This window comes from Ruditapes philippinarum, unplaced genomic scaffold (genome assembly GCF_026571515.1).
Source record: "Ruditapes philippinarum isolate M1 unplaced genomic scaffold, ASM2657151v2 ctg241_1_1_1_1, whole genome shotgun sequence".
NCBI lineage: Eukaryota > Metazoa > Mollusca > Bivalvia > Venerida > Veneridae > Ruditapes > Ruditapes philippinarum.
The window spans coordinates 2,377-28,700 of record NW_026856878.1 but is presented as its reverse complement, the minus strand read 5'-3'; the positions used below and the strand labels follow the sequence as shown (position 1 = coordinate 28,700).

Genomic DNA, 26,324 nt, shown 5'->3' with positions numbered 1-26,324 from the left:
ATAATTTACAAAAACATTTCTTTCAGTAGTTTTGGAGACTGATGTTGCATGCAAAAATTTTATTAGGAATTTAACAATGGGCTATAATTCACCATGACCTTGGATAGTGATCTCCTATAATGATCTCAAAGGCATGTGTGAAGTTGAAAGCAATTTATATCTTAAGTGGTAAATTAATGATATGAACAATATGATATGAAGTTGTAAAAGATGTTGCACGCAAAACTTTAATGAAAGAGTAATCTCCCAAATGAGTTAGATTGCCCTGCTTTTCTTTGAATAGTAACACTAAACAAGAGGGCCATGATGGCCCTGAAATTGCTCAACAGTATATAGGCCCTTTGGGCGGGGCTAATTTTAACCCAGACACTCACCAGAAGATATTTCATCCTTAATATCTAAGCTCTAACTCTTTGGTTTTTTTAAAAGAAGATTTTTTTTTACTATTTACATATATATAGGAAAATCAATGATCCCCCGGGTGGGGGCTAATTTTGACCTCAGGACTTTAATTTGAACAAACTTTTAAACACTCACTAGAAGATGTTTCATGCCAAATATTTAAGCTCTAGCTCTTTCGGTTTTTTCAAAGAATATTTTTTAAGTTTTAATAATATACATATAAGGAAAATCAATGACCCCCTGGGGCAGAGCCAATTTTGATCCCAGGGCTTTTATTTTATCAAACTTGGTAGACATTCATCAGACAATGTTTCATGCCAAATATCTTAGCTCTACCTCTTTGGTTTTTTAAAAGAAGATTTTTTTTTTAGTTTTTACTATATACATATAAGGAAAAGTAATGACCCACAGGGGCAGGCCAATTTTGACCCCAGTGCTTTTATTTCTTAAACTTGATAGACACTCACCCGAAGATGTTTCATGCCAAATACCTAAGCTCTACCTCTTTGGGTTTTTTAAAAGAAGATATTTAAAAGTTTTTCTTTCCGTATGCTATACATACCAGAGTTCTGATGGAATTAAATTCTTTGAACAATTTTTAAAGGTGACCACCAAAGGACCATTCCTGTGAAGTTTGGATGAAATTGGCTTAGTGGTTTATGAGGAGATGTTGTTTAAAGTAAAAGTTTATGGACGCTGGACGGATGGACGCTGGACGAAAAGTGACCACAAAAGCTTTGTGACAGGTGAGCTAAAAATGTTTGAATAAATTATCAATTTTCCTAGGTCTAGCTGGGGCCATGCTCGACATTTTCTGACCTCTAAAATAGATAAATACAGAATCCCTAAAGAAAGCCCAACACGGCAAAATTGTAAAATGTTCTAAAGTCAAACACATCAAGGTAAAGTCAAACACATCAAGGTAAAGTCAAACACATCAAAGGGAGAATATTGTAGTAAAAAGTACTCCTAGAAAACACTATTATTGTTTAATAAAAAAATTCAAATTTTAGCGGCGACCACACTCCACTTTTTCTAATCTCTAAAGTCAAAGGCAAAAGTCAAAATATCTATACAGAGCAAAATTTAATGCTTTAAAAAACTTTCAAACAATTATTTCCAGAAAACTGATGACACTAAAGTTAAACAATAAAATAAATAATTCAATGCAAATGATTGAAACCCAACAGTTTAAGTACAAACACAGTTCTATTATTCATACAATCTACATTAAAACAGTGTCAATAGCCTGACAACTCGAGTGTCCTCATACAAACATTTTATCATCTCTTCTTGTATTCCATGTTTCATTATATTAGCCTCCAATATTATATAGCTACATAACACATTAATGGACTGATGTTCAAATAATATAATGGACTTCTATTTGTATTTATCAAATTTCAACCAGCTTAAAACTACAGGAATATCATCTGTGATAAAATATTAATAATTTACCGACATCATTAGTTTATACTAATTTAGTTGAGTTTGATTGTGTAGGATTGTGTAGGAAGTTTTAAGCTTATTAAAATACTCTCGAATCTGTTCCTGTAACCAACCAATACTAAGCAATGAGTGTAAAGTTACTTGCTAATGGAAACAACAGCTTGCTACTGACAGGGTTTGAATCCACACAGCCACCAATCCTAAGATTACTAAGTTGTTTGTAAAATCTTCTAAAAATTCACAAACTTTTAATGTTTGTGTACTTCAATAGCCTACATACAACACAATACATACAACACAATACATACTATGAATAGCCTCTTGTGTTGAACCTTGGTGCTGTGTTTGTTGAGATTTTTTATACTGGACCTCAGCATATTTGTAAGCTTGTTTAAATAATTTCTCAGCATCAACTATAGTGGAAGCATCTTCTTCAGCTAGTAATATCAGGGCTGTTGAACATCTGAAATGTATAAATAGCAGAAATATAATGGAAATGTATAAAATGGCAGAAATACAATGGAAATGTTTAAATAGCAGAGATACAATGGAAATGTATAAAATGGCAGAAATACAATGAAAATGTATAAAATGGCAGAAATACAATGGAAATGTATAAAATGGCAGAAATACAATGGAAATGTATAAATTGCAGAAATACAATGGAAATGTATAAAATGGCAGAAATACAATGGAAATGTATAAAATGGCAGAAATACAATGGAAATGTATAAATAGCAGAAATACAATGGAAATGTATAAAATGGCAGAAATACAATGGAAATGTATAAATAGCAGAGATACAATTGAAATGTATAAAATAGCAGAAATACAATGGAAATGTATAAATAGCAGAAATACAATAGAAATGTATAAAATAGCAGAAATACAATGGAAATGTATAAAATGGCAGAAATACAAAGGAAATGTATAAAATGGCAGAAATACAATGGAAATGTATAAAATGGCAGAAATACAATGGAAATGTATACAAGAGCTGTCAGAAGGACAGCGCGCTCGACTTTTTTAGTGCTTGCCTATAAAACAAAACTTTGACAGTTAAGGGCACACAAGACTTTAACTAGGAATTTCTAAGTACAAATCAAGAAACATTTTCACAGAGTTATCTTCTCTTGCTTACAGATAGGTCTCATGATGGCACATAAGAACTCCAACTTCCAAAGTAATATCTCAAATGGTTAGGTCAACAAGTGGACAAGAATGAAAATTTTAACTGAGTTTCTAAGTCAAAAAGGGCCATAATTCAAATAAAATCCTTAACAGAATTACCTTCTCCTGCCCATGTTTGGGACCATGATGGTAAACAAGTATTCCAACTTTCAATTTAATATCTCAACCAGTTCAGTCAAAAAGTTGACTGGTACAAAAAACTTAACCAAGATTCTAAGTCGATAAAAGGCCTTAATTTTTAAAACAAATCCCTGACAGAGTTACCTTCTCTTGCGTACAGATGGGGGTAATGATGTGAAATAGCATTAAAAGTTTCAAAGCAATATCTCAAAGGGTTAAGGCAATAAGTGGATTTTACCCATATTCAATGTATTTTCTAAGTCAAAAAGGGGCATAATTCTGTCAAAAACCTTGACAGAGTTATGTCCTCTTGTCTGTTGATGAAGGTCGTGATGGTAAACAAGTATGGTCAGTTTCAAAGCAATACCTCCAATGGTTTTGAAATAAAGTGAGGTGGTACAAAAAACTTAACCAAGCTCAATACACTTTCTAAGTCAAAAAAGGGCCATAATTCTGTCAAAAACCTTGACAGAGTTATGTACTCTTGTCTGTAGATGGAGGTTATGATGGTGAACAAGTATGGTAAGTTTCAAAGCCATACTTGTAATACTTCTGAAATAAAGTGGGGTGGTACGAAAAACTTAACCAAGGTGTGACGCCAACGCCGACGCTAACGCCGACGCCGACGCCGGGGCGAGTAGGATAGCTCCCCTTTTCATAGAAAAGTCGAGCTAAAAATGGCAGAAATACAAAGGAACTGTATTAAATGGCAGAAATACAATGGAAATGTATAAAATGGCAGAAATACAATGGAAATGTATCAATGGCAGAAATACAATGGAAATGTATAAAATGGCAGACATACAATGGAAACGTATAAAATGGCAGAAATACAATGTCAGATAGAAATCAGTTACAACTGTTCTGTCCAGTCACTAGGGTTTACATAATCAAAAAATCCCAGCCAATGTTAGACAGTTAAGTATCTAACTTCACTTGAAATAGTGCCATACAATAAAATAATTAAAAACAAGAATACATATAGAAAATGCATTGTATAGCTAGCAGGAACAAAAGAAGTTTATCATTTGTTTGTATATATGAATACGCCACCTCTCAATAATCAAAATCAGAGGAGAAGACTTTGAATGGCCTTTCAAAACAAGAGGGCCATGATGGCCTGGGGCCCAATAGTCATAATCATAATCAGCCCCCTCACCACATGCAACAAACATTTATATATGAAGTCACATTTTATAAAATTAAAACAAGCTACATTTTATACTTTGATATTGTATTAACAACTTGAATGCAAGCTAAAATTAAGTTTATACTATATATATATCAGGAAAAATAATGAATCTTGGGACGGCATAATATTAACTTCAAGGCTATATTTCGAAAACTTGGTACTTGTCAACAAGATAATTTTTCTTGCTAAATATCTAACCTCTTGCATTTGTTGAATCAAAGATTTTTATAGTGTTTCCTACATACAAAAAAGGGAGACCTATGATCCCCCAAGTAGGACCAATTTTAACCCCGGGGTTATCATTTGAACAATCTTTGTAAAGGTCCACAAGATAATGTTTCATGCCAAATATCTAAGACAAACGTCACAAAGTCCTTGCTGTTTTCGAGCTGAAAACCCACACATAAGTAAATTGCTTTGAGCCACCACATCACAGATGCTGTGGTGGCATAAAAATTAATGTGCCCATAATTATATGTTCATAAGCCCACTTCATTTGCTGTCAAAGTGGCATATTTACATACTTACTCATAAAGTTAAGAGTTATAATAGTATTTTAAGTTTGATACTTCACAAAACTAGACTTATCACTGAAGGTGATTAATACCCCCACCAGCAACTTTGACTTTTTGAAAAATAAGTAGTCTGAAGAAACTATCAACTGTGTACAAAGAAATAGTTCAATTAATTGTAATCCCAACTGGGGTCTCCAAATAAGCTTGCTTTTCACAAAGTTTGATTACAATATCTCATTCCTAACTCTAGTTATTGTCCGGAAACCATTGTTCTATTTTTAGTAACACTGTTAAGGTGACCTTGACCCTAGGGGGTCCAAATGCAATACCAACCCAGGTCTTCATACAGGGCCTTTTTACCTTCTATAACAGGGGCCGGTATAGGGCTGCTTCCCCAAAGAAAATTTCTTTAAAATCATGCAGTTTTCCCCAAAAATTGAATTTACATCAAGTTTTTTCTTCCCCTTTTGCAAATATACCGTGTAATTTTTCCCCAAAATTAAGGGCTGGGCTGCTTCCCCAATCTGTGAAAAAAAGCCCTGTCATATCAGCTTGCTATACACCAAGTTTGATTACAATATCTCATTCCTAACTCAAGGTACTGTCTGAAAACCATTTTTCTATTCTTAGTAACGGTGACCTTGACCCCACGGGGTCCAAATGCAGTACCAACCCAGGTCTTCATATAAGCTTGCTATACACCAAGTTTGATGACAATATCTCATTCCTAACTCTAGTTATTGTCCGGAAACCATTTTTCTATTTTTAGTAACGGTGACCTTGACCTTGACCCCAGGGGGTCCAAATGCAATACCAACCCAGGTCTTCATATAAGCTTGCTATACACCAAGTTTGATAACAATATCTCATTCCTAACTCTAGTTTTTGTCCGAAAACCATTTTTCTATTTTTAGTAACGGTGACCTTGACCTTGACCCCAGTGGGCCCAAATGCAATACCTACCCAGGTCTTCATATCAGCTTGCTTTACCCCAAGTTTGATAACAATATCTCATTCCTAACTCTAGTTATTGTCCGGACAACATTTTTTTATTTTTAGTAATGGTGACCTTGACCTTGACCCCAGGGGGTCCAAATGCAATACCAACCGGAGTTTCCACATAAGGTTGCTATATACCAAGTTTGATTACAATACCTCATTCCGAACTCTAGTTATTGTCCGGAAACCATTTTTCTATTTTTAGTAATGGTGACCTTGACCTTGACCCCAATGGGCCCAAATGCAATACCAACCCAGGTCTTCATATCAGCTTGCTATACCTCAAGTTTGATAACAATATCTCAATCCTAACTCTAGTTATTGTCCGGAAACCATTTTTCTATTTTTAGTAACGGTGATCTTGACCCAAGGGGGTCCAAATGCAATACCAACCCAGGTCTTCATATAAGCTTTCTATACACCAAGTTTGATAACAATATCTCATTCCTAACTCTAGTTATTGTCCGGAAACCATTTTTCTATTTTTAGTAACGGTGACCTTGACCTTGACCCCAGTGGGCCCAAATGCAATACCAACCCAGGTCTTCATATCAGCTTGCTATACCCCAAGTTTGATAACAATATCTCATTCCTAACTCTAGTTATTGTCCGGAAACCATTTTTCTATTTTTAGTAACGTTGACCTTGACCCCAGGGGGTTCAAATGCAATACCAACCGGAGTTTCCACATAAGGTTGCTATATACCAAGTTTGATAACAATACCTCATTCCAAACTCTAGTTATCGTCCTGAAACCATGATGTGGACCGACCGACCGACCGACCAACAGACTCCTATATACCCCCCCTAAACTTCGTTTGTGGGGGTATAACTATAACTTGTGAAAGTTAAACACGTAGCTTAAAATTCAAGGATGTTATGGCCAATATTAAAGCTGTTTGCAGAAGGACAGACATACAGTACAATAAAAAAAAACAATATCTCCATTGACCAATCAATGTACATCAATCACATTTTATGCCTTTACACTTACATATATGTTTAAAATTGGTTCTAAATTACAGCCAAGATGTACAGTAAATGTAAAACCTTTACCTCTTTTTATTGCTGTATTTCAGAATATTTTTTTCGTTATTTCTATTTTGCCAACATTTATGTTTCAATGTACAGCTATAACTTTGTGTGCTGTAAAACAAGTGAACAATATATGAACAGAACATGAAATATTTCTTTGTACAGTCATTCTATATATACAATACAATATATGAACTTACTCTGAATTTTTCTCTAGGGCATCATTTGCTGCCTTTATTCTTGCCTGTGGTTTTCTTTCCCTCCATGCTGTCTGCATAACTGTAAACATAAATAAGAATCATGTTCACTTACTCTGAGGAAATGAAATGAGGAACACATCATGTGAACTCATGAATTTAGTTGAACTGTGGAGATGTTGTTTAAATGAAAAGTTAATTAAAGACAGCTTGTTTGTCTGTATGTTTGTTTGGGCTTTAGGTCACATCTGAACACAGTATAGGTCATATGGCAAAGTTCCAGCTTTACTGGTGGAAGAAGACCTCAGGTGCCCTTCCGTGCATTATTTCAGGTACAAACGGGCACCTGAGTAGAACCACCGAGCTTCCATATAAGCTAAAGACAGACAGACTCATGAACAACCAACAATGTAATCAACAGGCATTCACAAAAGGTACTCAGGAAATTTATGAAAGTGCCAAGTCAGCAACAAAAAAATACAGGTAATAAATATCAAAACCAGTCACTAAAGGCAGCCATTTTAATTTCCCATTTTACAAATTACAACAATAAAATGACCTATTTCGAGGGACTGCCTGCCCAGAAACAAGAAACAAAAAAACCTTCAATAAAACATAACCTTTAGACACATCTCACATATTGAAATATTGCTTCACAGAATTAACTAATAACAGCAAGCTACTGAGCTAAAAATTAGCTTAATCATCATTCCAGAATATTTCATAAATAACAATTTCTGTATACAGTACAGAGAATGCTGTTTTTTCACAGCATGAATGTCACATGTCAGTTCTCGTGATTGTGTACGTTATATAATATAAATGAGCCGCTTCACAACAAAACCAACATAATGGGTTTGCGACCAGCATGGATCCAGACCAGCCTGCGCATCCGCGCAGTCTGATCAGGATCCATGCTGTTCGCTTACATACTGTATTACAAGTGGAGAAACTGATAGCGAACAGCATGGATCCTGATCAGACTGCGCAAATGCGCAGGCTGGTCTGGATCCATGCTGGTCGCAAACCCATTATGATGGTTTTGTCGTGATGCGGCTCAAATGTTATATAATATAAACATGGCAAATCAGATGGTGCTGCAACACCTAAATCGTGACATCTCTTGCCGCCATATTGATCTTGGTAACACTACAATATACCACTATCAATAATAAATTTAACGCTTAATATATATTCTATACCATAAGACACGTCTTTTCCTATATTAAATGTCTTCATTTGATACAACACAGCATTTAAATGGCCTCATCATTGTACAAGAAGACATTATGTTATAATGATTTCCAGGAAATTTCACAAGACTATGACGTCAAGCCAGTCTGTATGAGTTACTTCTATCAATTGTTGTTACTGGTGGAAAGCAGTGAATTTTAATGACAATAAATCGAAGACGAAAATAAATCTCAGACTGAAAATAACTCTAAAGACTAATTTAAAACTATACCAAAGGTTATACAATGATGGTAAGACACTAATAGAAATGTTTAACTTTCTTCTTAAAAAACTGAAAGACAAATTCAGTCATTGCAAAAAATTAACAAGATATGTTTGTAAAACATGTATGCCCCCTATCAGCAGCCAATTAGTCATGTGATAAGGTTATTATGACTTCTGACCAAGTGATCAAACAATTAATAAGGGTTATCAAGTATCTACTGGTCATGACCTTAACCTTTAACCCCTTGACCCAAAACTCAATAGGGGTCATCTGCTGGTCACGACCAATCATCATACAAAGTTTGAAGTTCCTAACCCTAAGCGTTTTTAGTTAATTGATCGGAAACCGTTTTAACATACAAGGTCAATGTGACCTTGACCTTTGACCCCTTGACCCCAAAATCAATAGGTCATCTGCTGGTCATGACCAATCACCATACCATGTTTGAAGTTCCTAGGCCAAAGGGTTCTTAAGTTATTGATTTGAAAGCATTTTTACCTACAAGGTCAATGTGACCTTGCCCTTTGACCCCTTAACCCCAATATCAATAGGGGTCATCTACTGGTCATGACCAATAATCTTACCAAGTTTGAAGTTCCTAGGCCTAAGGGTTCTTTAGTTATTGATCTGGAAACCGTTTTTTACCTAAGAGGTCAATGTGACCTTTACCTTTGACCCCTTGACCCAAAATCTATAGGGGTCATCTACTGATCATGACCAATCACCATATCAAGTTGAAGTCCCTAGGCCTAAGGTTCTTTCGTTATTGATCGGAAACCGTTTTTTACCTACAAGGTCAATGTGACCTTGACCTTTGACCCCTTAACCCCAAAATCAATAGGGGTCCATCTGCTGGTCATGACCAATCACCATACCAAGTTTGAAGTTCCTAGGCCTAAGGGTTCTTTCGTTATTGATTGGAAACCGTTTTTACCTACAAAGTCAATGTGACCTTGACCTTTGACCCCTTAACCCAAAATCAATAGGGGTCATCTGCTGGTCATGACCAATCACCATACCAAGTTTGAAGTTCCTAGGCCTAAGGGTTCTTTCGTTATTGATCGGAAATCGTTTTTACCTACAAGGTCAATGTGACCTTGACCTTTGACCCCTTAACCCCAAAATCAATAGGGGTCATCTGCTGGTCATTACCAATCACCATACCAAGTTTGAAGTTCCTAGGCCTAAGGGTTCTTTTGTTATTGATCAGAAACCGTTTTTACCCAAGAGGTCAATGTGACCTTGACATTGACCCTTGACCTAAAATCAATAGGGGTCATCTACTGATCATGACCAATCACCATACCAAGTTTGAAGTTCCTAGGCCTTAAAGTTCTTTAGTTATTGATCAGAAACCGTTATTGCTTACAAAGTCAATGTGACCTTGACCTTTGACCCCTTGACCCCAAAATCAACAGGGGTCATCTACTGATCATGACCAATCACCATACCAAGTTTGAAGTTCCTAGGCCTTAAAGTTCTTTAGTTATTGATCGGAAACCATTTTTGCTTACAAAGTCAATGTGACCTTGACCTTTGACCCCTTGACCCCAAAATCAATAGGGGTCATCTACTGATCATGACCAATCACCATACCAAGTTTGAAGTTCCTAGGCCTTAAAGTTCTTTAGTTATTGATCGGAAACCGGTTTTGCTTACAAGGTCAATGTGACCTTGACCTTTGACCCTTGACCCCAAAATCAATAGGGATCATCTACTGATCATGACCAATCACCATATCAAGTTTGAAGTTCCTAGGCCTGAAGGTTCTTTAGTTATTGATCGGAAACCGTTTTTGCTTACAAGGTCAATGTGACCTTGACCTTTGACCCCTTGACCCCAAAATCAATAGGGGTCATCTACTGGTCATGACCAATCACCATACCAAGTTTGAAGTTCCTAGGCCTAAGGGTTCTTTAGTTATCACTCGGAAACCATTTGGTCTACGGACCGACGGACCGACAAGTGCAAAGCAATATACCCCCTTTTCTTCGAAATGGGGGCATAATTATTGTTGTTTTCACTTTTTCCATTTTTCGAGTGGAAGATTTTTCATTACAGTAATAAATTTAAATACCATAGTCAAGTTGAAACACTTTTTTTAGACTTACCCCACTAAATATTTAAAATGAACTCATCTGTCTTTCAATCTGGACAAGACCATTTGAATTATTTTTTAAAGTAAATTTCAAAACGTGTACATTAATGTAACTGCAAAGCAAATAGTGCAGACTCGATGATCAGCACTGGTCACATGGGTAGAATCAGTTACCCCTAGCAAGCTAAGGGGTTAACCAGTACTTCTTTCAGCTTTTTACCATAAGGGAAGCATCTTTCTACTATGAACACAAATTGCTTAAAGGTTAGTATCTCAAAATGATATAAATTTTGAATTTCTGACGTCAAGTTCTCTAAGGGTTGTAATCGTTCATTAATGGAATGTCACCAGCTTGTTTTAAATCAGGAATATATCAAACTGATTTATGTGAGAATTGGGATTCTAACAGTGTGGACAGTATTATGCCTGCTATGTCTTAGCTGAAGAAGCATTTGAGCCTTGTCACGACAAAACCAACGTAATGCGTTTGCAACCAGCATGGATCCAGACCAGACTGCGCCTCCGCGCAGTCTAATCAGGATCCATGCTGTTCGCTATCAGTTTCTCTACTTGTAATAGGGTTTCTATGCGAACAGCATGGATCCTGATCAGACTGCACGGATGCGCTGGCTGGTCTGGATCCATGCTGGTCGCAAACGCATAACGTTGGTTTTGTCGTGACGCGGCTCATTTACTGTTGATGTGATGGGAAACCTTATCAAACACAGTCATATATACATTGTATGTGTCTTACAGATATAATACAATTCTGTCACCTAATGCGTTAAATAAAAAATCCCTGACATTTATCAGCCATTTTTCTGAGAGCTTATGTTCCAGTAATATGGCATTAGGGTCAAAAGTTGAACATTATCCCTCTGAGGAAATAGTAGTCTGAATAGATCAATTTTCTATACATTGTGTTGATTAATCTATCATTCAATTGGGTATTATAATGTGACAATATTATGAAGAGAAACCCCAGTTTTATCAGATATTCTACAGTAAATTTTATGTCCATGTTATCTGTTTTTGTTGAGATTATGTCACATACACAAACGTTTCATTAATGTCACATGACTAGATTTCAAATTATTCAGTTTCCAGGTTTGAACAACATGCATATCATAAGCTACTTTGATAACTTCTTCACATGAAAGAAATACTGGTCTCCGGTAAGATTCAATGGATCAGAGGAATGGCAAAATTGATTTTTAAGAAAGAGACATGTAGGTATCACACTATATAATATATAGACACACTGTTTATTTTGACAATATATGAAGATATTTTATCAACATAACCTACATTTGCCACAATAGGCAGCGGCGGGCTATTGGTTGTTTGTCTCACAACCTGGAGATCATTGGTTCGAGCCCTACTTGGGTCTCAATCATGTTTCCTCATATCACACCAGTACTGGTTAGTTCCAGGAAGCAGACTGCTCGAAAGTGATTAATATATGTTGCAAAAACTTTTTTTACAATCAACTAAGTTTAAACTAAACTATTTCACTGCACGTCCTTTACGATTGTTCAGAGAAAATTGTAAAAGTTTCCTTCTATATAATCTTAAGATTTAAACCATTTCATAAATTCCATATCAGCAACGTATAACTTTTGAAAGTGAACATTTTCTCATCCATCATTGTGCATTCAATGCAAAATCTAATTTCGTTTAGAAATTAATTAACTTACAACTTAAATACCGGGAGTTGTATTAAATTAGATAATTGATTTTATGTCACTGTAATGATTGAATGTCTTAAACTAATGAGAATTTCTGTTTCATATAGCAGAATGATTGCTTGTTTCAAAGTGTCCTGAACATTGAATCAGCAATTTTCACTCATGGATTAATAATGTCACTAGTAAAATTACCAAATTTGGACAGAAAAAAAGTAAATGTTTACCTAAAACTAAACAAACTTCAGTACTGTTTCCCCATGTGTTTTTATTGAAACTATAATTTTTGCATAAAAACTGGTAAAAAAATTACTTTAAAACGACATCAGATGACAATCACATACATGACATCACCATGACAACAAAGACATTTATATTGCTGATCTGTTCTAAATGGGATTAATTTACTATATTTCACTGCTCTAAAAAAGTGCTACACTGGAGCCGCGATATAGCGCTCTTCGGTATAGCGCTAATCTCAGTAGAACGCTCATATGCCTTGGCTCCCCCCAAAAAAATCGTATTTTTCGCCGATTATAATTTTTTTTTCATGTATATCAATACCGCACCTTATCCACTATAACGCTTGTTCAATGTGTCAGTCGAGTGCAATAAACAGTCATAATTACATCACTCATGATAAGAAGGTGTGAATTCATACACAGGTAAGCGTTAATCTGCTCTTTTGTTCATTTTGAACTGTTGATCAGTCAGGTATCAAACTGTTAGCTAAAACATGCAAACACCAAAGAGTTAAGTTAATCACCCAAGCATACAATTAATTTTAAAAAGCAATTACTTTCGATCTATCGGCAAAAAAGTTGTTGAGGATGACTGATTTTTTCACAAGAGACAGCAGGAAAGACGATTAATTTATTCCCATCCACTATGTATCAATTTTCATGACCACACATAACACACGTTTACACCGCTGTTTTACTGGAAATTTATAAACAATTGTACATTCGTGGTTTATATTTTTAATTCGTAAATTTCATGTTTATATTAAAGATATTCAGTAATGCTTTACAAAATAATTAATAATTATATATAAAAAAGCTTGGACTGATATCCATTGGAAGGTAAGTAAACAATCATTTCCACTAACAAGCGTTATATGTTTCGGCTGTGGGTGGGGTAATGCGATATTTTCGCTATAATTACACAATGAGTGTTATAAAAAGTTACTTGTTACAACGCTGTCTTGAGATCATGGACCCCAACATGAGCGCTATATCGCGGCTCCAGTGTATATGACTTTTACATTTCACTCATAATTTTCATCATATGACTTAAAAGCATCAAACAAAATTAAATTTAAATTTAAAGTTAAATAGGTATACAATCGTGTAATTCATTGACACATATTTGATAATAATTGAGGCCTTTTGGGTAATAAAATATAAAACTGCCATTGTCTTGGTTACTCAGTCAGAAAAAAGGATTTTATATCAGAATAAGGGCATTTATTAAAGAAAATACGGCAATTTTGTGCTACTGGGAAAATTGACTGTCCATTAGCAGCAAAAGGCCTGAGAAACTGCTGAATCAAGCAAATGTCATTTTCTCTCTGATAAAATTCTTTCATAACTTAATCAGTCACCAACACAAATTGATTTTATACAATCATGACCTATTATGGACATCAAAGAAGCTTTGGAAAGTTCTAAACAAGGCAACTAAACAACAAAATATTTTGTGCAGTTTGCAGGCATCTTTGAAAAAATAAAACTCAAATTATTTGGCAATTAATATATAGATATGGGTTGATTATATGCTACACTAACATTTATACCCAAAAGAAATAATTCTACAAGAAATGCTTGAACTCTTTGAGGGAGAAGCAACAACATACAACTTGCCTATATCCCCATCATCCAGTATTAAAACTAGGCAGAATTACTATATCGAAAGTTCAATCAATTTGAGCATTTTGAAATCCGTGGAAAATTTCAAATTCTAATGAAGGGATAAAAGATTAAGTGACATTTGTAACTAGAAATATTGGATTACACATGATGGTAAAGCCTGGTAAATGTCATCCGTTCAGACAAATGATTTCACTCAGATCATTACCTAGACAATGAACATTCCAGGCAGGCATTTCAATATCGTACTAAACATTTCCATATTGTACTTAACTCTCTTGTCTAAATGTGCCATACATGCATTAACAATGACAATATTGTCTGACAAAACATAAAATTTCTCCATGGTGTAACAATGTAATATTTGTTATAGTAATAACTCAGTAAACACAGACAGAATGTTGTTTCCTGAACAGACAATTTTCTTTACAAAATTATAATGACTTGACGTCTGTTTCACAATGTCATTCTTTGTCAATGTTCTATTGATTTTTATTCCATTAGAAATTCAATTTATGGTGAATTGAAATGATATATCACCCATTTATTAAGGGATTATGCTGCAGTTCATTATAAATTTATCACAAGAAAAGCATTGATGTAAAGCATCAAAGGGCGTCCAAGCAAGAAATGCAGCAAGTAAAGATGAACTAGTACACATATGATGACAAGATATTCTTATAAACTACCAGAAATGTATATCACTTATGAATGAGCAGACGAGTTCATTATGAACTTTGATTGGCATGCTAGAGATTAGAATATTACTTGTTATTTCTTCATGATCGTTGTTATTAATAGCAACGGATATACATGTATGCAATCATTTATAATCCATATGTGTAACGCATGATCAACACGTACCACACCTTTGTAAGTGTCCTTTATTATGTTATCGCTATTAGCGAAGACCCCCTCTTAAGGTATCTGTTCACACTTTAGTTAGTAAAAATATGACACTGGTTATATTACCATGTTGATCATGTTGAGCATAATTGTTTATTATACAATAATTGTAATATCTATTAATTTTAATAAAAAAAAAATACAAATTTTATGAATATTGTTTTCTTTTCTTTTTTGTGTTTTATGTGCTATTTTAATACTGAGTTTTTACTACTATTTTTTTATTAAGATTGTAAAATAAATTTTAAGAATTCAATTGTCATATTGACCGACGATTATAAGTCAAAGCTTAACTGGAAAAAGGCAGTAAATTATGGTTTATCTTTCAATATATAATATTGTTTATTCTGAAACTATGTACATTTGTATTTCTCTTTATCATTTTTTAAATTATCAATCAATTGAATAATTCATAAAATCTAATTTGTAACTTTGAATAATTCCTCGGCATCTTTACTAAACACGGATAACAAATTAAATAAAATGTTTCAAAGTTGATAATGTCATTTTAATACCATAAAAATGTACCTTTTTCTCAATTATTGTACATATCACGGATTTATATTACATATAAATCTGTGTACATATTTATTGTTTTTATCTCATATAGATAAAATGAAACATGCTATTGTTGTTGTTTTTTTTCTAATTGTAACGATATCAAACATCTACTCCAAAACCGGGAGAGACCGGACAATAAACGTGTGGTACTATTCGCCGGTCACTAGTAAAGCCCGGTCAAAATAGACCGGGAGAGACCGGTAATTACCAATAGGAGTGATAAATAGATATATCTATAAATAGATTTTTGGAATATTTAGGTCATCAACTGATCATTCTAGGATACATGTACAACAATAACATATCATGATAACCCACTGTGTACTACAAAATGATAAATAAAAAACCCCTAAGAGCGCGATTTATTGACGGAAAAGGTTATTTCATTTGAAAATGTTTGCATTGCGAAATTCTCCAGTTCGCTATTCATTGTAACATATTGCGACATTTCATTCTTAATTAATAATCAAGCACTCTCATACCGATCGGAATGATCGGCTTTTATTATGACCGACTAAAAGGCTCTAGAAGTTGCTGTCGCCCTTTCACAAAATCTGATTTCATTCCATAAGGGCGCCGCGCTTCGGCGCGGACGCCAATAAGGCAGAATTTATGGTTGCAAGATTCATTTCTCAGCTAAAACTACAACTCTTTCATAACAATTCCTGCTTTTAGTAATAATATAATGATCAAAACTTTTACACAAATAAAAGTAAACACTGATAATAAAACTTGTGTAAATCTTAGTGTCTTTTTTGTAAGAACAATGAGCAACATGTAATTCAATTGAGCATAATTTACATACACACACATACACTTGAATATTTTATCAGATTTCCATTTTCAAAGAAATATATGCATATGAAATATTCTTTATATATACAATTAATTAAATCATGTAGCAATATCTATTAGGCAAAAAAAAACTCTTTATTATTTACAATTACAATATATTTTGTGACCATCTCACTTTCCGTGTGTATTAGCCAGTATTTTTAACAAATTTAACTTCCTTTGCAGGATTAAAACATTTTGAGGCGAGAGACAAAATATATTTACAAATTAAAGAGGGGTTCATCATTCTTCCATTTGTTTCTTTGGTTTTACAGCGCACCAACACAATTTAGATAATTTCACACAAAAAATAGGGAAGATGATTTTGGCTAACCTTGGGTGTTACAAACTTAAAGCAAAACCAGGGGTCAAAACCACCTCACCAGCTAGAGCCAAGAGATGCATAGATTCCAGTTATTCAAACCCATTTAGTCTGACGCCTCTTACGATTAAGCATGGTTAAACAGTGGCTGTAATTCTAATGCCCCAACTCATAAAGGCAACCCCTTAGCCACTAGGCGCCGTTCTTCCATTTAAGATCGAACCATCGAAAATTATAACTCGAGATATACAGTTACACGTAACTTATCTAATGTATCTAATTGAAACGATTTATAACATATCATTCCACTCATTACTGTCTTGAACTGTTAAGTAAACTGTCACAATAAAACATTACATCTTTCAGTTATTAGTTTTCTGCACGTAAATTCCCACTTTAACCCTTATACTTTACAATTTGTTTTCTTTTAGGAAAGAAAGTATACAGATATTTTATGACAACTTGGCAGTAATTAAGACAATAAACATTATATAAGCCGCGTCATGACAAAACCAACATAGTGCATTTGCAACCAGCATGGATCCAGACCCTATAACAAGTAAAAAAACTGATAGCAAACAGCATGGATCCTGATCAGACTGCCGGGTGCGCAGGCTGGTCTGGATCCATGCTGGACGCAAACCCATCATGTTGGTTTTGTCATGACACGGCTTATATATAGGCTAATGATATATTCATGAATCAATGACTTGTCATAAAGATTTATTATTCCTTAATTGATGCTGTCAAGACAGGTATAAAAATTTCCTGTTTCAAACAAAAGCAACAAACTGTAGTTTCAAATAACAAGAGCCATCGCTGGGCGAGGGGCAGTGCTAAACTTTTTTCCTTTTTCTAATAGTAAAGACAGTCATTTTACAATCTGCATAACACATATACTGAAGGGGATTTAACTCTTAGCATGCTGACTGCTACAAAATCTACTAATGCCACCAGTGCAGACTAAAATCAGCCAGCATGGATTGTTTGATCATCATGTCTACCCCATTTAGATATTTAGCTTTGTAACTGTCAAATATCTCAATAAACTTAAATTTACATCTGCATGACCATAGTGATATATAATAATATGTAATATGTCAGTCTGATGTTCAAAATCAATTCTGGGGATGAAGAGTTTTTTTGTTTTGTTTAACTGTCCACCAATTAAAATTTTGGCCATATGGTGCCAAAACAGGAACAATGATTTTGGCTAACCCCAGGTGTTACAAACTTGAAGCAACACCAGGGCTCAAAATCATCAAACCTGCTGCAGTAAAGAGAGCATAGACTCCAGTAATTCGAACCCATTTAGTCACCTTTTACGATGACATAAGGATAAATGGTGTCGGCAATTCTAATGCCTTAACCCATAACGGCAATCAGCCACAAGGGGGAGATGAACGAGTATAAGTTTTCTCGTTTCTATATCATTTTCAACAGAAGATTAACATCAATCTATATAAATGCAAATCTACATTAGCCGAATAACAGAACAATACAATAGGGTAATCAAATGCTGAAGTATTACTTTCTTAACACATTAATGTCAGGGAAGTATTTTAAAATACCATTACCACTGAATCTTTCTGGACACTCGTGAGGTTTATAAGTAAGTTGTGTATTGATTTCCATCATCCCGAAATTCTCCCAATAGACATATATAATCACAGTATCTGATGAAAATTCTGTGTACGTTCTTGTGCATTTAATCAGGAGAAAAAGCTTTTTTTGGCATGCATTAATCAAAGAAATACGTAATCCATTTCCTAGAATATATTATTTGTCGTACAATTTTTGACAGGACTTAAATGGCCCAGATTAAACAATGGTATTAAGGTAATATCTCTCGAAGCCACTAGATAAAGATTATATAGTAAAACAACAGTTTATACATGACCTTGAAATACTGCGTAACCAATCAATAATGCAGCAAAAAGTACTTTTTTCTTTTATTCAAATATCAAATAACTATTAATATCCTTATATACATATATATGTCCATATATACAATTAATATAAACCTTCAGAGCTGTCACTATAAAATGAGCCATGTAACGACAAAACCAACATAATGGGTTTGCGACTGAGCATCCGCGCAGTCTGATCAGGATCCATGCTGTTTGCTTACAAACTCTATAACAAGTAGAGAAACTGATAGCGAACAGCATGGATCCTGATCAGACTGCGTGGATACGCAGGCTGGTCTGGATCCATGCTGGTCGCACCCATTATGTGTGTTTTGTCATCGCGTGGCTCAATTATATCTCTACTATCATAGTCTATTGACTCAGTGTTTACCATTAACCTGAACTGAATATTTTAAATGGAATTGTCCATGTTCCATTTTAGAACTATCCAGTATCAACGTTTTGGATATTATGATGAAAATTTGAAACTGGTCAGCCAACAGTATGAAGCTGGCCAGGCTCTAAACAAGTGGCAAAGGCTAATCAATATGAAATCCAGCAGAACTTGTGTTCACATATTTAACACTGTACATTTACCTCAGTTTTCAATCATGGCAGCATAATAATATAAATGAAATCAACTCTTTTATAAATTTGACTTTAAACCTTTAAGGAGTAAAATGATACAAATTCATGAAAAAACGATTAAAATAAAAATTAAGAACAAAAGACAACAGTCTTCTCAATAATTTTTTTTTTGTTTTTTAATTGTCAAACTTTAAAAGATCGCTGGACATTTTTTGTTTTCCACGTAACTTAACAGCTGAGCTGGGTAACTTGAATTCTGATATGCTATCTTTCTGTAAAGCTGAGGCAACAAAAAGATGGTGATCCAAATGGTTATACTGGACTACTGGTCTATAGATAAATCTTACTAAATATTCTAACTAAATCTGAATAAACATCTGATTTTTTATATCAATCGTGCTTACATCAGAATGAACAAGTTGTATTCTTCATTATATATTCATTAAAAATCTGTCAGATAAGGTACATACAAGCTTTATTTCTACCAAAAAAAACCCCATAAAGTTTGGCACAGAAGCATTAGGACAGTATTTTGTTGTATTTATTGATGTAAATCATGCAATATTCACGGAATTATATCCCAGAACAGAACGCTATCTCTAAATCAGTTTATATATTTCACCTTACTTACTCTGAAATATCGGAATACTTAAGGACTACTTTAATACAAAATTTACTTAAATTTGCTTGTGTAGGAAGCTATAAGCTAATAAACATGTTTTCCAAAATATTCCTAGGACAAACCAGCACTATAAGCAGTAATTGTTTAACGTTTCTTGCTCAAGGAAACAATATGGCTTGTTCCTGACAGGTTCTGAACTTAATCAGTCAATACAATATGTTTATGAATTGAGGAACATAACAAAACACACTGTTTTATTAAGGTAAATTAATCAGCAGAGAAAATAAACAGCAAAACAAGAACATTCTGTCAATCAGCATGTCAGTACCAATAACACTTTATATACTGATGCACTTTTCTGAGCACTGACCAACAACTAAGTGCTTCCCCTTGCAAAATAATAACTAATTAGCTGAATTATCAGTTGGTCAATTTTTGAGAAAAGTAAATACACCTTGTGACTTCCCTTTTCTTCATTGTCAACTCATTCTTTATTGATGTTTTTTGTAAAAAAACTTTAAATAGTTCTGACAGATGGGACTAACTGTTATATACTTAAACATTCCTAACTTTTTGTGACTCACTATCAGACTTACTTATATAGTTAACTTTTTTTTTATTTATTGCTTATAGTTAAGACTAGAACCTTTAATAATACAGCACATTAATGCCTCCAGGACAGTATAAGAAACTGATGTTACCTGGAACTCGGCAAATGTGGGGTTTTCCCAATCTTATCCTGGGTAGAAACTCTGTTATAGCTTCATGGTATAATACTGCTCACAATAGTGCTCAACTTTGCACTTATTATTTATGCACAATTTTACCAATTTATTAACTGACCTTTTTACCAAGTGCAAAACTCCAAAATGTCTATATGAAAGAAATATGTTGGCATTACTTAAAACTGCAGCAAAATATTTTGTTTCAAATCATTTTATTCTGTTTAATACATACATTATAAATGTGTGTGAAATAACAAGAACAATCTAAATAACAACTCCATCGAGAATCCAACATATTAAGATTATGGAAATAAAGAATTTTACAGTTTTTAGTTTGTTTTTTTTTAAATATTTCATTAGACATAGATTTATACCCTTTATAACACTTTAGTTTAAAGCACCATTTCTGCACTTCTACCAGAAATATAATAGAGACATTCTACATCTATGTGTTATCATAAAATTGTAAAAACATGTTTGCCTGATCCACAGAATGAAAAAGATCAAATGTTTCTGAGGCATAATGTGCCTTTAAGGAATCAATATATACATATACTGCTCTGACAAAATAAGACTAATTTGACCATCTTTATTTTGTTATTTTGACAAGATACAGTATCAAAAAGCTTTTTAACCAAGGTTATTTTTTCTATTTCTGTAGACATGAATGTTAAATGTAAAGTGATCAATAATACTTTTACAGTCGTGGTTTATCACAGGGAGACATTTCCCGCCATTATCTGTCTCAGTATTTAATAACTGCCTTTCAATAATGCTTTTTCTCCATTTCTCTAGTAGATATACCCCCCCAGGAAATAAAATATAATAGGAACTCCTTAAGGAAATAAAACCAAGAAACACTACATGTTTTTTTACCAAATAAAGAAAATAAGTTTATTGTGTAAGACACATGTGTTATCAAGACAGAATAAAAAGACTTGCCACTTAAAGATTTTTTTACTATATAAAAGACAAACGATTCAAAATTTAGAAAATATTTCAACAAAGATCTAACTAAAATTGGCTTTATGAAATGAAAATAAGTAACATCACTTATTAACATCTATGGGTTTTTTTTTCCATACAATAGCTATATATTCAAGAAATCTCAGATTTTTTTGTCCGTAACTTGATTCTTTAATAGTTTACTCAATGGTGATCTTTTTACTTTGTAAATATTCTCTCTAAGAAAATCATTCACATCATAACATTTTACTGTTTCTGACATTTGTGTTGTTACTGTTTGTTTGTAAACAACAAGAATTCATCAACAGGTATCACAGAGGTTATAACAAGTCATTGTACAAACAGATTACATCTTGAACACTATCTGTGCTATAGTGACTTAACTAAGTAAGTCATCAGTAGAACTACAGGCCAAACTGTAAATATAATTGAGCCATGTCATGACAAAACCAACATAGTGTGTTTGCGACCAGCATGGATCTAGATCAGCCTGCTCATTAGTGCAGTCTGATCAGGATCAATGCTGTTTGCTATCAGTTTCTCTACTTGTAATAGAGTTGGTAAGCGAACAGCGTGGATCCTGATCAGACTGTGCAGATGCGCAGGTTGGTCTGGATCCCTGCTGGTTACAAAACGACTATGTTTTAGTTGTTGTTTGTGATTTGGCTCTATAATTGAAAGTAACCAGATTCTTTCCGTAATTGATTTTTCATAGTTAATCATTATTTACACTGGAAATATTCTCAACGTAAAGAGAATTTTCATTTACAAATTGATAGGATAAGCTCAGTAATGTGTGACAAGTGTTTAATGCCTCTAACAAATGGAATATCATTTCTTCTAAATTTAAAGTTACATAAAATGATATTGAAATAGGATAAAATGAATGTGTAAAACTGAGAAAATTATTAATATACCTAACAAAAAATGTCAGTAATTTAATTAACATTTAAATGTCTATGATTCTACACCAGTGATTTTGCTATTACCATATATCACCAATATTTTCTAGATAGAAAAAGCAAACCATCTCGAGATTAGGAATATATCTCCTTACCACGAAAAGTTATTGAAATTCACAACTCCATTATTAACTTACTCTCATATTCCGGTTTTCCGGCATCAGCGTCGCAGGTAAAAAACGTCTGATGATCTTGCGCAGAAAGATTCATGTCATAATATGTCAGCGGGTCTTTATTCGCCTTCCATGTAAATCGTAAATACTCAGCCCCTCGGAATAAATTCAACGGATTTCGCCACACTTTACACTCTATAGGAAGTAAATTAATACACATTTAAGTACATGATTCCTTCAGTTGATAATCTACAACAGATATTGCCATGTCTAAACCAAAATAATTCATATTTAAAAACAAATATTCACATTCTCTTATGATGAAAATTACTTCAAATTTCATGCTAAGTTTTACAAGATGTGCATAAGCTAGTAACATCTATAACCACTGACTCTGATGATATGAGCTGCGTCACGACAAAACCAACATAGTGCGTTTGTGACCAGCATGGATCCAGACCATCCTGCGAATCCGCACAGTCTGATCAGGATCCATGCTGTTCTCTAACCAACCCTATTACAAGTAGAGAAACTGATAGCGAACAGCATGGATCATGATCAGACTGCGCAAATGCGCAGGCTTGGCTGGATCCATGCTGGTCACAAACGCACTATGTTGGTTTTGTCGTGACATGGCTAATATATTTTTTGTACAATTGGCTTAAATCTCAAGAACTGAAAGCCTCTATGCTTTGACTACTTTATGTATAACAGATTTTGAGATATTTATGAAAAATAATCAAGCATACCTAACAAAATATTTCAAATTCAGTGGCTTTACAAAAGTATTCAACTAAAATTCAAACAGCAAAAAAACTTCACACAAATCACACAATGCATGCTGGTCAATTTAAAATCATGAATTTAAGGTGACAACAATATGAAAATTGAACAAACATTATCTTGTAGCAGTAAATAAATGACATGGACTCACAGAAGTTGGATCTAAAAGTAACAACAATCAAAGAAAAAAAAATCTTGCATGCACATTTTTCATGAATTTTTTACTGCTTGAGTTTTCAGTACCAGTGAGTAAACAGCAAGGTCAATTTTAAGTTTTACTAAATATAGCCCAGGAAAGGCTAGTGGGAGAGGGGAGATGATGGAGGCTGTCAATCAAAAGACCAATCATAAATTAGTTAAAATTTGTTGACTGGACAGTAAAGTGTGTTGAGATATATCAATGTTATTTATAGAATTTCAAAAAAAACGACAATAAAAACTGTCGGCAGGTACATGCAAGCAGTGTGTGATTTGTGTGTAACATCCTGGCAAGGGGCAAACTGTACAACAAACATGCAAAAACACTTGGAAAAAAAAATAAACCAACATTAAATTCTTGGACAAATTTTGATAAATTAATTGTATCTTTCATTTATTATTTATATTTATAAAAAAAAATGACATTGTTTGTGCCTTCTTGATAGCATTAATAATGCATGCAATTATATTCTGAATGTGACCATGTCTTGAAATATTTATAAATAAAAGAAGAGTTGCTTTTGTTATATCTTTTCTTCTACTGAAATATCATTGTCTTTTTTTTCATACAAAGTAACAGATAGCATCAATACAAATCCATAAAGGATACCATTTAAATCCAAATCTTCATCATACAATGGCCAGTAAACTAGTCTGGATCTATGTTTATCAGCTTTATAAAGAGTAACCTCTGGGTAGAAATGCAAAGCTAGTCTGGATTTATGACTATTTAGATTTTACTGTTGATTTATATTGTTTGGTAATGAGGTCAACCTGATGATTATTTATTGGTCATACAGAAACTTCAAGCTCTAATGCTAAAGAATTTAAGACTTTTAAATGATTTCAGGCACTATATCAGTAAAGAATAAATGTTTTGCCATGCTTACTGGATGTTTTGTTTTCTCCTTTGAGAACAAAATCCATGAGAATAACTGAGCACAACTTTCAGTCAGTGACTATGTGGTGAGACTACTTGGCCATTGTAATATCATTAATATCATAGACAAGCTCCAAAAATCTATCCATGGCTTTAATAAACCTGTTATATCAAGGGAAGTAACGCTTCATCAGATAATATGTAATCATTTATCATACATACCTGAAGGTCTTTCTAAACAATAGATTTTATGACATGTCTCAATGACTATGCTCATTTGGTAAGGCAATCATGAAAAAATGAACAAATTATAAACTTTAAATAGCATGCTTATAAAAAACAACACAATATGCAAGTCAAACAACCAAACATTGCAAACAAATGAAGATATATAACTTAGAGAGATATGAAAATCTCTAAAACTTAACATTTTAACTATTTACCTATCTCTATCAGATAAACTGTATCGTCTATAGTGAAAAATAAAAGCAGAATCTACAAGAAAAAAAATCAAGCCAAAGTTGAATGTTTGAAATATTCACAAAAAAATGTTCTGTAGTTTTTTTTACACTTTTGATCAATTTCATTGTTATATAACTAAATATATAACTATCAAGTTTTGTTGTGTTTTGCCCATTACCAGCATAAACTTTGATACCTGGCATACTTTGCTGTCCTTGAGTGTTATTATTTCCATTACTTGTGCCGTTGGCAGTCCCGTTGGCCGTAGCTCCGTTACCATTCTCCGTGGTAGTAGCAGGTTCACCGCCCAGAAGTGGCGATATATGGTTCAATGATACCTGTTCTATAAAAGACGTCCCATATTTCTTGAAATACCACCACTCAAATATCTGAAACGTAAACCAAATACAATTCATGTAAGAAACTTAATAAAAAGTTAAATACATACATATAGATAAGCTTCAAGCTTTTCTCACAATAGAACTACATGTAAATTAAACATGTTTAAAATAATGAGAAGTCTGGTTGCTACTGGCTAATAAATATATAATCATTATTCATAATTATTACTACCATTACCTAAAGTGTTTATATTTGTGTACAGCTAAACTCACTCTGATTTCTTGTCAAAAGAAAAGTACCAGTTTTCATATTTTTTTTCCCCTAAATTAAGGGACATTAGAATAAATATGTCTTACTCGCCTCTTGGCACAATATAATTATGCCTTTATACTGTATTAACACTCATTGTATACATAATATGTATGTGATTATCATGTTTTTATCATTTATAATTATCAACAAGTTTCAGCAACTTTGCAAAACCAAAACCAAAATATAAATAAATAAACACCAAAGAGATCATATTCTCATATATAAAACAATCACTGTTGTGACTAAAATGAACTCCACGAAAAAACTCTCCAACAATATTATTATGTTTCATGATTTATATTCTTAGAGTGAAAACACCATTCAAGCCATTGTCCTTTCCCAACCTTGAACTGGTAAACCTGAGTCAGTTTTTGATGACCATGAAGCCAGAAATAAGCAGTAAATGTCTCTTTAACTTCTCTGGAAATGTTTGCCATGAAACATTTATAATGTCGCAAGAAATCTTTTGCATAGAACACTGACATTGAAGGTTTTCATCTACATTAAGTTTCACAATGGTCCTTAACAGAAACCCCTTAAGTTTTTCATTACACGAGTCACCGTCAATATGAGTTTGATATACATGAAGGTCCTGACCAAAATGATGCTGTGTCTAAATATGAAGTTA

General features: G+C 33.6%; 1 protein-coding gene across 1 annotated transcript in view; it reads right to left on the bottom strand.

Moving 5' to 3' along the window:
* Positions 1 to 25,431, bottom strand: part of LOC132747987 (suppressor of tumorigenicity 7 protein homolog) — a gene marked incomplete at its 5' end in the record, with an annotated part of 39,998 nt that extends 14,567 nt beyond the window's left edge. The window contains 4 exon segments of the mRNA XM_060737521.1: positions 2,160 to 2,314; positions 7,104 to 7,182; positions 22,744 to 22,914; positions 25,239 to 25,431. Coding sequence (XP_060593504.1) covers positions 2,160 to 2,314; positions 7,104 to 7,182; positions 22,744 to 22,914; positions 25,239 to 25,431 — 598 coding nt within the window.
* Between the last annotated feature and the right edge of the window lie 893 nt (positions 25,432 to 26,324).